The 14239-nt window shown below is 37.5% G+C and overlaps 1 protein-coding gene across 2 annotated transcripts in view; it reads right to left on the bottom strand.

Moving 5' to 3' along the window:
- Positions 1 to 3867: 3867 nt before the first annotated feature.
- The window catches only part of CCAR1 (cell division cycle and apoptosis regulator 1), a 55030-nt gene continuing 44658 nt past the window's right edge, over positions 3868 to 14239 (bottom strand). For both annotated transcript variants that reach the window (XM_082673593.1, XM_082673592.1), the window contains exons 20-25: positions 9861 to 9943; positions 9305 to 9451; positions 8332 to 8452; positions 7918 to 8103; positions 7175 to 7380; positions 3868 to 5838 (exon numbers count right to left, since the gene is read on the bottom strand). In XM_082673593.1, the coding sequence (XP_082529719.1) occupies positions 5779 to 5838; positions 7175 to 7380; positions 7918 to 8103; positions 8332 to 8452; positions 9305 to 9451; positions 9861 to 9943 (803 nt within the window). In that variant the 3' untranslated portion in view covers positions 3868 to 5778. The remainder of the gene's footprint in view (positions 5839 to 7174; positions 7381 to 7917; positions 8104 to 8331; positions 8453 to 9304; positions 9452 to 9860; positions 9944 to 14239) is intronic.

Below are 14239 nucleotides of genomic sequence, written 5' to 3'. Positions count from 1 at the left end.
ATTTGGATCTTGGCATTGTTTTACATCTGCTCTCGAGGGCAGATGGCTTTCCAATTCACCAGTTTTAGAACCCATGTGCCCTGCACCTAACGTCAAAGAATGCCATATAATCACTTTTCCTCCTTTACTGCAATACTGCAGTTTCATTATTGTTAACATGGTTAAGATGGTGCCTCTTCACATGAAGTTTGTTCTGGATTCTCAAATTTGGGGGATTAATTTAACTTCAGAATGGAACTTTTTCTAAACACTTTTTTAAAAATTAGCATTTGTGTTTTCATGGCTTTTGCCCTAAAAATTCTCTGGGCTACTAAATCAGGTGCAAATTTTACCTTTGGTCCAATAACAATTGATACTGTGCTATTGCTGTAGCAATTCAGGCAAATGAAGCATCATAAAGAGCAGGGTACAAGTTTAAATGTGATCTCTAGGCAGCCGTTATATAGAGTTATTACAACACTGATCTTGGAGTTCAAAACTTTCTCATCTAAAGAGACAAAATATGAGGAATTTGCACGCTGTGTGGTTTATGATCATTCTAAATTTTCAGATTCAAGATAAATCAAAAACATAAACTTGTCTTGGGTTTAGTTTGCTATGATAAATTTTTTGCAAGGGTCATATAAGGGTTTGGAAAATTAATACAGCAGTTAGTAGCCTATGCTTCAGCAAAGAAATTTGTCATGTTATTTTTCCCATTCTAAAGGTGAAAAAATTCAGCCCAAAACAATGGAAAGTTATTCCCTCGTGGTCCCCAGCTAAATGGTAAAGGGTTTAATATTTCATATTATTTGGCCTCAGTAGAACCTCATATCCACTTAATAGTTGAACCTAGCCTCCTAGTCTTTGTAAGATTGTATTTCCAAATGCAGCTCACTGGTTATCGCTAGCCCTTTTTTTTTTTTTTTTTTTGCGGTACGCGGGCCTCTCACTGTTGTGGCCTCGGAGCACACGCTCCGGTCGCGCAGGCTCAGCGGCCATGGCTCACGGGCCCAGCCGCTCCGCGGCATGTGGGATCCTCCCGGAATGGGGCACAAACCCGTGTCCCCTGCATCAGCAGGCGGACTCTCAACCAGTGCGCCACCAGGGAAGCCTATCTCTAGTCTTTTTATCTTCCTTCAGGCAGGGAAAGAACAGAATCTACTTCTAACATATAAAGAATAAATATTTAATGCCCATTCATTTTCTTTCTTAGATAGATAGACCTTTTGAAAGCCAGTCCCTGACCACACAAAGACCACTTGCTATTTCTGGCTATAACATAAATATTTAATTAAAACCTACTTTGAACCATTCTTCTTTGAAGCACAAAGTACACTAGCCTTGGGCTGCACTTATGCCATTTCCCAAATCCATCTGTTATTTAATCCCAGGGTTTTTACCAGCTTTGCAAATTTAGGAGGCATTCACCTGGCTGTTGGAAATGTTGCTAGGAGATGAATTTTTAACCTTTGAGATACTGTTTCTGGAAGAGAACCAGTCAATCTGGCTATTATGAATAATGCTACCGTGAACATTCATGTAACAAGTTTTTGTGTGGACATATCTTTTGATTTATCTTGGGTATATACCTAGGAGTGGAAGTGCTGTGTCATCGAGTTTTTTATTCCTGTTAATATATATATTTTAAAAATTTCCCCCAGTTTTATTAACATATAATTGACACACAGCACTGTATTAATTTAAGGTGTACAGCATGACGACTTGCATATATTGTGAAATGATTACCACAATAATTTTAGTTAACATTCTTCATCTCATATAGATAAAAAAAAGTTTTATTCCTTGTGATGAGAACTCTTAGGATTTACTTTTAACAACTTTCCTACTATTATAGCTAATATAGAGAATGCTGCGATGAACATGGGTGTGTGGACGTGTCCCAGAGTTTTTTAGTTATTGTTAAATGGGAAGAATACAGGAAAGTATGTCTATTACATCTTCCTGAAACTAATATCTCTTTCTTTCCTTCCTTCTTTCCTCCCTCCCTTCCTTCCTTTCCTTATTATTTGGCTGCATTGTGTCTTGTTGCTGCACGCAGGCTTTCTCTAGTTGTGGCGAGCGTGGGCTTCTCATTGCGGTGGCTTCTCTTGTTGCGGAGCACGGGTTCTAGGCACACGGGCTTCAGCAGTTGTGGCTCGCAGGCTCAGAGCGCAGGCTCAGTAGTTGTGGTGCACGGGCTTAGTTGCTCTGCAGCACATGGGATCTTCCCAGACCAGGGCTCGAACCCGTGTCCCCTGCATTGGCAGGTGGATTCTCAACCACTGTGCCACCAGGCAAGTCCTCACCCATAGTTTAATAAGCAAACTCATCCATGTTTAACGTATTCCAAATGCCTTTCTTTAGCAGAAAATTAGAAATTTCCAAGCTTTTTTTTTTTGCCCTCTAACAAATACTGCTTTTCTGACCAGAAAGAAGTAACTGCCTTTGTATTAAGGCACAACACAACTGTCACTGTGGCACAAATCCCTGCTGTTTGTCCCCATGATCTCAGCTAAGACCCCGTGGCCCACAAAACAAAGGCACCTGAGATTTTTCCCTCAGCTGAAGCACAGGGGAGGTACCTGAGAACTGAGACTCTTGGAATTGTCATGGTCTTTGGTCCTGTGTCCAAGTTCATGTCTCCACTGGTGCTGAAGATGAATACTAAGATTTACCAATGTAAAAGCATCTTCAAGTGTCTTTCCTCCTGAGTCCATCTTTGACAAAAGTCCCCAAAGCTTGACCCCTTAGCAAAGGTACAACTCCATATCCTGGCCACTTTTAGGGTATAAAGAGAGAATGAGTTGCCCAGGGGTACACAACAGATGGAGACTGTTCTCCGCACGTCATGCACTTGTGCAAGGGGTGAGGTGCAGTTGTATGGTAACACGTGAAGTGTACTGTGAGCCTTTAGGGTGCATAGAAAGGATAGACGAAAAGTGCATCAGCTAGTCTGTCCCACTTACCCCAGCCCACCCGGTTCAGGGTCTTTACATGTTTCTTTTGAGAGTGAAAAGTTGTACACATATAAAGTCTAAGTGTCACTGTAATTCTCTTTAAAAAGGATTTTTTTGTGCTGTTACATTTTGAGGAGTAATTTTCTACAACTTAGGCAATATTCAGAAAGAAATATTAAAATCTTAAAATTTCATTGTCTTAAAATGACTTAAATGAGTATTAGAAATACAAAAACAGGCATCCAGAACATTAAAAAAATGGGAAAACAAAATTAAATGTTATCATAGACCTACTTTGTTATCTGATTAAGTTTTTTTTGGTTTGGTCAATGTCAGCTGATAAAATATAAGAACAGACCGCATGTTTACTTCTGAATGAAAATCCAAAACAGTTTATAGAAAGACAAAAACAGGTTCTCTTTACCTCATTTTCACTAAAACCAATTATTCTATATGTAGTTTTTCCCCCCTAGCTTACTCATCTCATTTTCCACTTCTAATTTACCTCTAAGTAATAATATAATGGAAAGATTTATATTTTTTCTCCATTCTCCCAATATTATTCTCATTTAACTATCTCTGGGAAAAATAAGTCTGACAGGTAGACTTTATAATGATTTTTCTCATTCAAAAATCATACTGTATTAAAGAACTATATTCTTCACTGTCTTTTAGTTAAAAGATTATCTCCAGGATTTTCCTCGGAGAAAAAAACTTTCTAACTACCCTATAATGATTTATCTTACCTAAAAGATAGAGAAACATTTATACAGTAACTGTATAATTATGGGTCAATCAGTAATTCAACCTCAGAGAAGTTCAACAAACCATTACAATCAGAAAGAGCAACTTAAGGTAAAAAGAAAAAAAACTGGTTTGAAAGAATTTTAAGTATTTTAATCTATTTCTTAGTAAGAGCTACGTGGATTCCATTCAGCTTAAGATACATGTAACAGGGCACTTACATTCTCATATTAACCCGTTTGGAACACCAAATCATTATTCTAGCAAAATAAAATATAAAAACCCTAATATACTATATAATTCTCTGACAGTGAAACGTTCCAGGGAGGGTTATTTACATACAGAAAACCTGATATTTCCTACAGATGCAATTCAGCTTCCACTAGTGTTATCTCAAAGACATGTCATTTTTAACCCTGTACTCCTTTAGACCAGAGTTTTTCCAGCGGGGCACTACTGACTTATGGGGCTAGGCAACCCTTTGTTGCGGGGGGCCGTCCCATGCAAAGCAGGTGATTCAGCCAAGTCCTTGGCCTCGACCACCTAATGCCAGTGGCATTCACCTTGGTGGGAAGGGTACAGATGTCTCCAGGCACTGCTAAACGTCTTCTGGGGGCTAATGCACCCCCTGTTGAGAACCACTGCTTTAGAGTATGTCACATTTCCTACCTTTTCACTCAATAGTTAATAAACTATTATGTATCTAAAATTCTGAAGGAAATACACAGACTAATAAAACAAACTTTTTAATTAAGGAAGGCTTAACTTAAGGCATCATACTGACATCTACTGGCTTGGTACTAGACCGTACATTTGACATATACTGCATTAAAAAAAAAAAAAAAACCTCAAAATTAAAAGTAATATAGGTGCTATTCTGGGAAACTAGAACAGTTAATTGAAAGCAGTTAACATTAACATCAAAACTATGTGTTTTATGTAAAGCCTAACATATATAATAACAATGGCAATTAACAATTATTTTCTTAGTTTTTGATGTACTGTCGTTTAGATGAGTTAAATTTTTAATAAATGTTTTTAGAGACTGAAAATTGGAGAGGATTTTAGGACAAGTAACAAAAAAAAGTGTGGTCCAAAAAACTTGCAAATTTTAAGCAGAATCCTATTTTATGATTCATACTGAAATTTTTTTTTAAAATTTATTTTTGGCTGCATTGCATCTTCGTTGCTGCCCGCGGGCTTTCTCTAGTTGCGTTGAGCGGGGGGCTATTCTTCGTTGTGGTGCGCGGGCTTCTCATTGTGGTGGCTTCTCTTGTTGCCCAGCATGGGCTCTAGGCATGCGGGCTTCAGTAATTTTGGCTCGCAGGCTCTAGAGTGCAGGCTCAGTAGTTGTGGCGCATGGGCTTAGTTGCTCTGCGGCCTGTGGGATCTTCCCGGACCAGGGCTCAAACCTGTCTCTCCAGCATTGGCAGGCGGATTCTTAACCACTGCACCACCAGGGAAGCCCCGTACTGAAATTTTAAAAGGCTAAATTTTTAAAAAAAAACTAGTAATGAGGGCTTCCCTGAGGGCGCAGCGGTTGAGAGTCCGCCTGCCGATGCAGGGGACACGGGTTCGGGCCCCGGTCCGGGAAGATCCCACATGCCCGTGAGCCATGGCCACTGAGCCTGCGCGTCCGGAGCCTGTGCTCCACAACAGGAGAGGCCACAACAGTGACGGGCCCGCGTACAGCAAAAAAAAAACAAAAAAAAACAAAAAAAAACCCCTAGTAATGATAATTCTATAAATAAAATTACAACTGTCTAGGTTTTTAATAAAAGAGATTTGTAATTGAACACTACCGTCAATTAAACTGATGAACTTTATTGGGGTTAAAACTATAACAAAGTTCATCCTAAAACATTTTGCAATGCAAAATTATTTCACTCAAGGAGTGTTTAATAATTTGGATGCCAGGAATTACAAGCAATTTTCAAAAGCAAAGACTCTCACATTCATAAAACTTTATACATCATTTGAACTAACAGATATTTATACTACTAAATTCAAACATGCATCACTTTCAAACATTCTTGTATCATGATTTTATATATTACATTACTTATCAGCATTCTTCATCACTACATGTATTGTATCATACACTTGCACCATTCTCCTTGGATTTCTGATCTTTATCTTCATTCTTCACATTATCCTATAAAATACACAAAGGAAAAGTATATTTTATTAAATTCTCTTAAATGTAACTTTAAAAATAATAATCATTACTAAACAGAGATACTGCAGATAGCCCATTTCACCATCTATGGAAAATTGAACCGGGTGGGGGGAAGGGGAGAGTAGGAAAGAAATCTCTCAATTCTGTGCAGAATGACTTCTAGTATTTGAGAAAGCCATCTAAATCCTAAGAAATTAGAGGTTCTTAGGACTATATTACTAACAGCAGTATATTCCTTGCACTGTAGTTTTTCTTTTTCTTCTTCTTGTTCTCTGAGTGAGACCCAGGAGGTGGAAGGTCTCTCAATTACTGAAGTTAGTTTACAAGGGCACTGAGTTACTAGATATTTTTGAGACAAAGAGTACTAATAAATTAATTTTGATAGTGTCAAAAAGTTTCTCAACTCTGCCCAATAAATGGGTTTAAAAAAGAAGTGAATGGGGCTTCCCTGGTGGCGCAGTGGTTGAGAGTCTGCCTGCCAATACAGGGGACATGGGTTCGTGCCCCGGTCCAGGAAGATCCCACATGCCGCCGAGCGGCTGGGCCCATGAGCCATGGCCACTGAGCCTGCGTGTCCGGAGCCTGTGCTCCGCAACAGGAGAGGCCACAACAGTGAGAGGCCCGTGTACCACACACACACACACACACACACAAAAAGTGAATGGCTTTTCTTCCTCAAGTCCAAACTCAACCTCTGATTCTAAAAGAAATGCAAGTGAAACTTGCTTTTTAAGAAGTCTGCACACCAGGATTTCCCTGGTTGCGTAGTGGTTAGGAATCTGCCTGCTAATGCAGAGGACACAGGTTTGATACCCGGTCTGGGAAGATCCCACATGCCGCAGAGCATCTTAGCCCGTGCACAACTACTGAAGTCCATGTGCTGTAGGGCCTGCATGCTGCAACTACTGAGCCTGCGTGCTGCAACTACTGAACCCCGCATGCTGCAACTACTGAACCCTGCATGCATAGGGCCCATGCTCCGCAATAAGAGAAGCCACCACACTACAATGAAGAGTAGCCTCCACTCGCCACAACTAGAGAAAGCCCACACGCAGGAATGAAGACCCAATGCAGCCAAAAATAGATTAAAAAAAAAAGTCTGGACAAATAAATCATGTTGACATCTGAAGTAAGTTCTAGGAAAATACCATCTTTGGGGAATTGCTTTTGACTAATCTAATGAAGGACAGAATGCTATCACTATTTTCTGTTAGAAAAGCCACTAAGAGCTTAATAATATTAAATTTGCCAGAAATAGACTTTTTAGAAAAGGAATAAACTATGAAAATGTTGAAGGTACAAAACAGCTAACCTTCTTAAGAACAGTGTGGATCTCATCCATTACTGTGGATAAGTTTCTGATTGTCTTATTCAGCTGGTTTTCAAATTGCAAATTCATGTTTTCTGAAATCTTTAAGTTTTCTTGTAACTGACTAAGGTCCTTTTTAACTTCTCTGAGTTCACCAGAGAGGTTTTTGTTGGAATTCTCCAAATTTAATATGGTTTTTTCATCTTCATCTGTCAAAAAACAAAACAAAACAAAACCAAATTCACCATCTTACCCTTTAAAATTTCCAATTTAACTCTGAGGTTAAAAATACTTAAGCTAGGAGAATAAAAAGTGTATATAATTCTTTAAACTGGCCACAAGTGTCAATTTTAATAGTTATAAAACACACTGTAATAACTCATTTCATTTAAATTAAGTTTTACCTAGAGTATTACTTCTAAATCCAAGTTCCATTTTAAGATAATTGTACAGACTAGAGAAAGTAGCAGAAACTAATGAAGACTAAGTGGCACTAGGGGAGGATTAAAAGGATGCAACAGAACAACAATCGAACTTGAGAATGCACATGAAGATCTAAGATTAATTCTTATAAAGCTAAGCAATTTTATAACCTTTAACAGAAATGGTGAAAAGTAAACTTACATTATGTGTCTAGACTAAAACAAGGTATGGATATGCACAAGTATAGGTATGTATATACGTGTGTACACATATATATCCCAATAGAGTGTTAAAAGTACCTCATCTCCAATGCTTTTCCTTACCTGTCTTTTCTTCTAGTAACTGCAGCTTCTGTTCCACTTCAGCTCGTACTTTTTCACTCTTTTCCAATTTTTGCAAGAGGCTTCCTACATCAACCATTGCACCATTATACACAATAAGGCCAACGTTTTCTTCCATATCCTTTGATTCCTGTTTTACTATTGGTGTTGGAAGTAACAATCTGTTTCCTATAATATAAAAGATACCATATTCTTTTGGCCACGCCACACAGCATGTGGGATCTTAGTTCCCTGACCAGGGATTGAACCCGTGCCTCCTGCAGGGGAAGCACGGAGTCTTAACCACTGGACCGCCAGGGAAGTCCCTAAAAGATACCATATTTTATTACGTTATTTTCTTCTTTAATTAATAATATGGTTATAAAATGGCATGATCTTAAAATAATATACTCAAACCTAGCATATCTTCCTGCAATGCTTCAGATTCTTCATGATTTTCTTCATCTTTTGAGGTGTCCGTTAATTTTCGGTAAAAGCAAGATTCACGGAGTACTACTTTATTAAGAAGCTTCTTTACCTGTTATTTAAAAAGATGAAAATAAGTTTTTGATTCTCCTTGAACATCAGTGTTCTAATTTTCACATATGATAAACATCAATGGCATCTCAGGTATCCACTACCACTCAATTAGAGCACTTACACTTTTAACTGTCTCCTCTATAAACCTAAAATCAAATTACCACTTGAAAAAAATTGTTAAAAAAAAGTCTAACTGATAAAAACGTCAATACATAAAGTATACGTACAAACACGTTTATTAAAGCATAGCTTGTAATTCTAAAAATGAAAGCCATTTAGCAACTGGGACTAGTTAAGGCAATAAAGGCACATCTACACCATGGAATACTAGGCAGTAATAAAAAGAACAAAATGGGTTTCCATTTTCATGGTAGAATGCCCATGATATATTATTAAATGAAAAAAAGTTGTCCATCAGTATGTTTAGAATGATTTCATGTGTTGTTTATAAAACTGGAACTATCATATATATACACATATGAGTTGCTTACAAAAGGATCTAGAAGTTTATATATTAGGCCAAAGGAGTGGAACTAGAGGAAGAGACTTTTAACTTCTTTTACTTTATTTATTTCAGTATTGCTTAACTGTATTACTATAAGCCTGTATTGCTTTTTTTAAAAATTTATTTATTTATTTTGCATCACTGGGTCTTAGTTGTGGCATGTGGGATCTAGTTCCCTGACCAGGGATCGAACCCGGGCCCCCTGCATTGGGAGCACAGAGTCTTAGCCACTGGACCACCAGGGAAGTCCCTGTATTGTTTTTATATTTCAAAAAGTCAAAGGTACTAAAAAGACAAAGTTACTTAAACATGCTTTTAATTTTAAATATTCACGAGATAGATTACCTGAGCCCGAGAAAGATGCAGTCCAAGAGTATAAAGTATTTCTTCCAAATCCTTTTCAAGAAGGTAACCACAATGGCTTTGATCAAAATAAACAAATGCCATTAATAGATCTCTGTTAATTGTGATCATCTGAGTCTTTTCTTTTTCCTAAAGAAAATGCAGAAGATACAGTACATAATTTTTACCCCTGATAAGTGAGAAAATTAGACTGTGTCCATATAATACCAAAAATCTGCAAACATCTTTACCTCATCTTAGCTAAAATGAATTGATCTGATTTATGTATAGAGAAGAAAGAAGTAAGACATACTGATTATCTGACAAAACCACAAATACCAAAATACAACCGACTGAATTCTGATGAGTGGTAATATATAGATATACAAGGATCAATAAAGTTCATCACTTAGTTATGTTTAATAAGTCTGGATTATGTAAGAAATGGAAATTATCATATTATAAAAAATACAGTATTATACAGAAATGTCACATCACTGTGTTGTACACATTAAACATAATAATGTATGTCAAACACACTTCCGTATTTAATACATACCTTATCTTTAGAGGGCCTCTCCTTGCAGTATCTGTTAATATCTCTTTTGTCATCTCGTTTGTTTATTTCTTCCTCATCCCGATCTATAAAATAAATACAACAGCAGCAAAAGACTCATTAATAGATAAAATTTCAACTACTGTACAGATTGAAAATACTTTTCTATTACTGATCAGTTTTCAAAAGATAAAATAACAAAGAAACATTATACGACTAAAAACAGTTTGGGTTTTATAAGAAAATTATAAAGAATAAGAACAGGAAGAAATTTATAAAGAAACTACAGGGAAGAAAAAAATGGACTTTACTGATTCAAATACAAGGACTCAATTCAATAAATATTTGGGGGAATTAGTTCCCAAACATGAATGAATTTTATACAAAAAACTGAAACATAAATTTAAACAAAACAGGGCAGAGAATATTTACTACAAGATAAAAGGAAAAACAGCCAATATAGTAAAACTAACTGCAGATGGATTATTGCAAAATAAAACTACATATGAGAATTGAAATGTTCTTAATAAAGAAGACCTAACAGTATTAATACCCAGATTTGCTGACACTAATGTATGTGTCCTTTGATAAAAGATAGGAAATTTGGGCTTCCCTGGTGGCACAGTGGTTCAGAATCTGCCTGCCAATGCAGGGGACACGAGTTCGAGCCCTGGTCCAGGAAGATCCCACATGCCACGGAGCAACTAAGCCCATGTGCCACAACTACCGAGCCTGCGCTCTGGAGCCCACATGCCACAACCACTGAGCTCACGTGCCACAACTACTGAAGCCCACACGCCTAGAGCGTGTGCTCTGCAACGAGAAGCCACTGCAATGAGAAGCCCGCGCACCGCAAAGAGTAGCCCCTGCTCGCCGCAACTAGAGAAAGTCCGTGCACAGCAACGAAGACCCAGCGCAGCCAAAAATAAATAAAATAAATTTTAAAAAAAGATAGGAAATTCGATAAATTATTCTTAATAAATAAACAGAAAACTGACAAAAAGTAAACTCCTTTCTCTTACCTATCCATAAGCTACCCAGTTCCTGAAGACCTCAGCCATCGCCCTCAGGTCAAGCACCATTAACAGCTTGTTATTCAACTAATAATGAAGAATAAATCTGTTACGGGTTCAACTGTTATCCCCTAAAGTTCCAAAGCTGAGGTCCTAAGCCCCTAGTAGTTCAGAATGTTGCCTTATTTGGAGAAAGGGTCTATCTATACAGAGATAATCAAGTTAAAATGAGGTTATTAGAGTGAGCTCTAATACAATGACTGCTGTCTTTACAGAAAGGGGAAATTTAGACAGACACATGCAGATAGAAGATGATGTGACAATACAGGGAAAAGATGGCCATCTACAAGAGCTGAGGAGAGCTGCTTGGAACAGACCCTTCCTCCCAGCCCTCAGAAGAAACCAACCCTGCTAACTCCTTCATCTCAGACTTGGCCTTCAGAACTGTGAAGACAGTAAATTTCTATTGTTTGAGCTAAACAGTTTGAAGTACCTTTCATGGTAGCCCTAGTGAACTAATACATCATCCTTTCATGAATTATATACAACTAAACAGCTTTTTTGTCGATATTTAATGATCTGTCAACAATTTTAAGAGAAATTTTGTTTCTAGAGGCTTCTGGATCTCTCAAATGGATCTCCATCAGAAAGCCCGAAGTAACAAAGGGTTTCTTGATAAAATAGGAGATACAGTAAACACTAGGAGTTAATTAGCCCTTGAAATATTACACAGCATAAATTTATAATATTTCACACTATATTCCCTTCTTCTTCTTTTTTTTTTTGTGGTACGCGGGCCTCCCACTGTTGTGGCCTCTCCCATTGCGGAGCACAGGCTCCGGACGCGCAGGGTCAGCGGCCATGGCTCACGGGCCTAGCCGCTCCACGGCATGTGGGATCTTCCCGGACCGGGGCACGAACCCGTGTCCCCTGCATCAGCAGGCAGACTCTCAACCACTGCGCCACCAGGGAAGCCCTATATTCCCTTCTTGAACATCCACAACATACATAAGCAGCTAAGAAATTCTGTAGTAAAACATGCAGACCTTTGCTTAGCCCAAGTTTCCCAAATTTATTTGACCCCAGTATACTTTATTAACCTTAATACCTGTTAATATTTTGGAACACTCTGGGAAAGACTGCTTTAGGTGAGAAGTTGTACGCGAATAGTAACAATATAGAGAAAACTTTATATTAAATAGAATATACATGATAAAACACACATGAACCTTGATAACATTATGCTAAGTGAAAAGAAGCCAGTCACAAAAGATTGCATACTGCATGATTCTATTTATATATATGAAATGTCCAGAATATCTATAGAGATGGAAAGCTGACTAGTGCTTGCCTAGGGCTGAGGAGATGGGGGGGAAATGGGACTGACTGCTAATGAGTACAGGATTTCTTTTTGTGGAAATGAAAATGTTCTAAAATTGACTGATGGATATATTAAAAACCAGTGAGTTGGGACTTCCCTGGTGGTTCAGTGGCTAAGACTCCATGCTCCTGATACAGGGGGCTTGGGTTCAATCCCTGGTTAGGGAACTAGATCCCACATGCCGCAACTAAGAGTTCTCAAGCTGCAACTAAAAAGATCCTGCATGCTGCACTAAAAGATCCTGCATGCGGCAACGAAGACCCCACGTGCCACACCTAAGACTGGCGTACCACCCAAATACATATTAAAACAAAACAAAAACAAAAGAAACTGAGCTGTATACTTTTAAATGGGTGAACTGGTTGATATGTGAATTATATCTCAAGTTGTTATTAAAAAAAGGAAATAGACAAATGTTCTAAAACTGGATTGTAGTGATGGTTTCACAATTCTATGTAGTTACTAGGAATTATTAAATTGTTAAATTATTAAACTAAATTATATACACTTAAAATGGGTGAGTTTGTGATATGTATTGGAACAGAAATAAACTGTTTTAAAGAAAGAGAGATAATATGTCCTTGGAACCTAACTATTTCATATATATATATATAAACTACAGTACAGAGTGGTTCAGCTGCTTTATAGTTTTATTATCATGGGTAAATTGATTTAGTGCTAAGAGCCTCAGATTCCTCAGTTAAGAAATGATTAAGAAACCTCTCCTTTCATTTATTCACATTTTACAGACATGACCCAGCTTATTTTGAGTATTTAACTTGAAAGGTGTCACTTTTAAAATCATCTCCCCTGAAACCTATATTTTTAAAGTATTTTTTAAAAAATCCAGGGACTTCCCTGGTGGTCCAGTAGTTAAGATTCCACGCTCCCAGTGCAGGGGGCACGGGTTCCATCCCTGGTCGAGGAACTAAGATCCCACATGCCGCACAGCACGGCCGAAAAAACAATCCAAGTAATCCTTGCTCATCCTGGAACATGCTGTCTATGTCTACAAAAACCATTTGGTAATCTTTTTCCGCATCACTATCCTCTAACTTCTTTTTCAATGACTGCACAGAATTTAATTGCATGTCTATGTCAAAATGCATTTAAATAATTCCCTATTGTTGAATATTAAGACTGATTTTAGTTTTTTGTTTTATAAATAATTATGAAATAAATATTCGTGTTGGTATTTGAAAGGATATGGTTAATTAACATTTCCAAACTTCTGTCCAGTGAAGGTGCAACAATTTAAACTCACCCCAAGAGTGAAAGTAATCTTCTCTTTACCCCTGTTAAACTGATGTTACCTTTTATTAGAAACTTAAGTTTCATCAATTTGACAGGTAAAAATTAGACCCTCACTGTTATTTGCTCCTCTGATTACTAAGAAGATTCAACACCATTTTAGACATTAACTGGCACTATATATACACACACACACAAATATATATATATATATATTTTTTAACCACAAATTCTATTTTTCCATGAGGAAAAAAGTGGTTTTCTGGAAACTTGATTGGATAATGAGATGCAAAGTATGGGGAAAAATGATAACATAAGCAAGCATCAATTAGAAATACCAAGGAAACCAAAAAAAACCCAAAACTATAATCATACCACCCTACTTGGCTTTGCAGTTTATGGTATTAGTTCAACAAATATCTATTTAGAGCCTATTTGGATATTTAGGTTGTTCTAGGAACTTCCAATATATATCAGCAAAGAAAATAAAGAAAAATCTCTTTCTTATTAAGAGCTTATATTCAAGTGGAAAGAAGACAGACAATAAGTAAACTAAGTAAACAGTAGAGTAGACTAGGTTATAAGCGCTATAAGTAGAAGGGGATAAGGAGGCATCAGGAATGTGTACTTTGGTGGGGGTGGGGAGGAGACTGCAATTTTAAATAGGGTGCAGAGTAGACCTCCCTGAGAAAGCGATAGCTGAACAGAGACTGAAGGTGTTGAGGGAGTCAGCAAGG

This window comes from Grampus griseus (assembly GCF_964374135.1).
Source record: "Grampus griseus genome assembly, chromosome: 16".
Taxonomy (NCBI): Eukaryota; Metazoa; Chordata; class Mammalia; order Artiodactyla; family Delphinidae; genus Grampus; species Grampus griseus.
The sequence above is the reverse complement of the archived record's forward strand: the minus strand, read 5'-3'. Positions and strand labels throughout refer to the sequence as shown.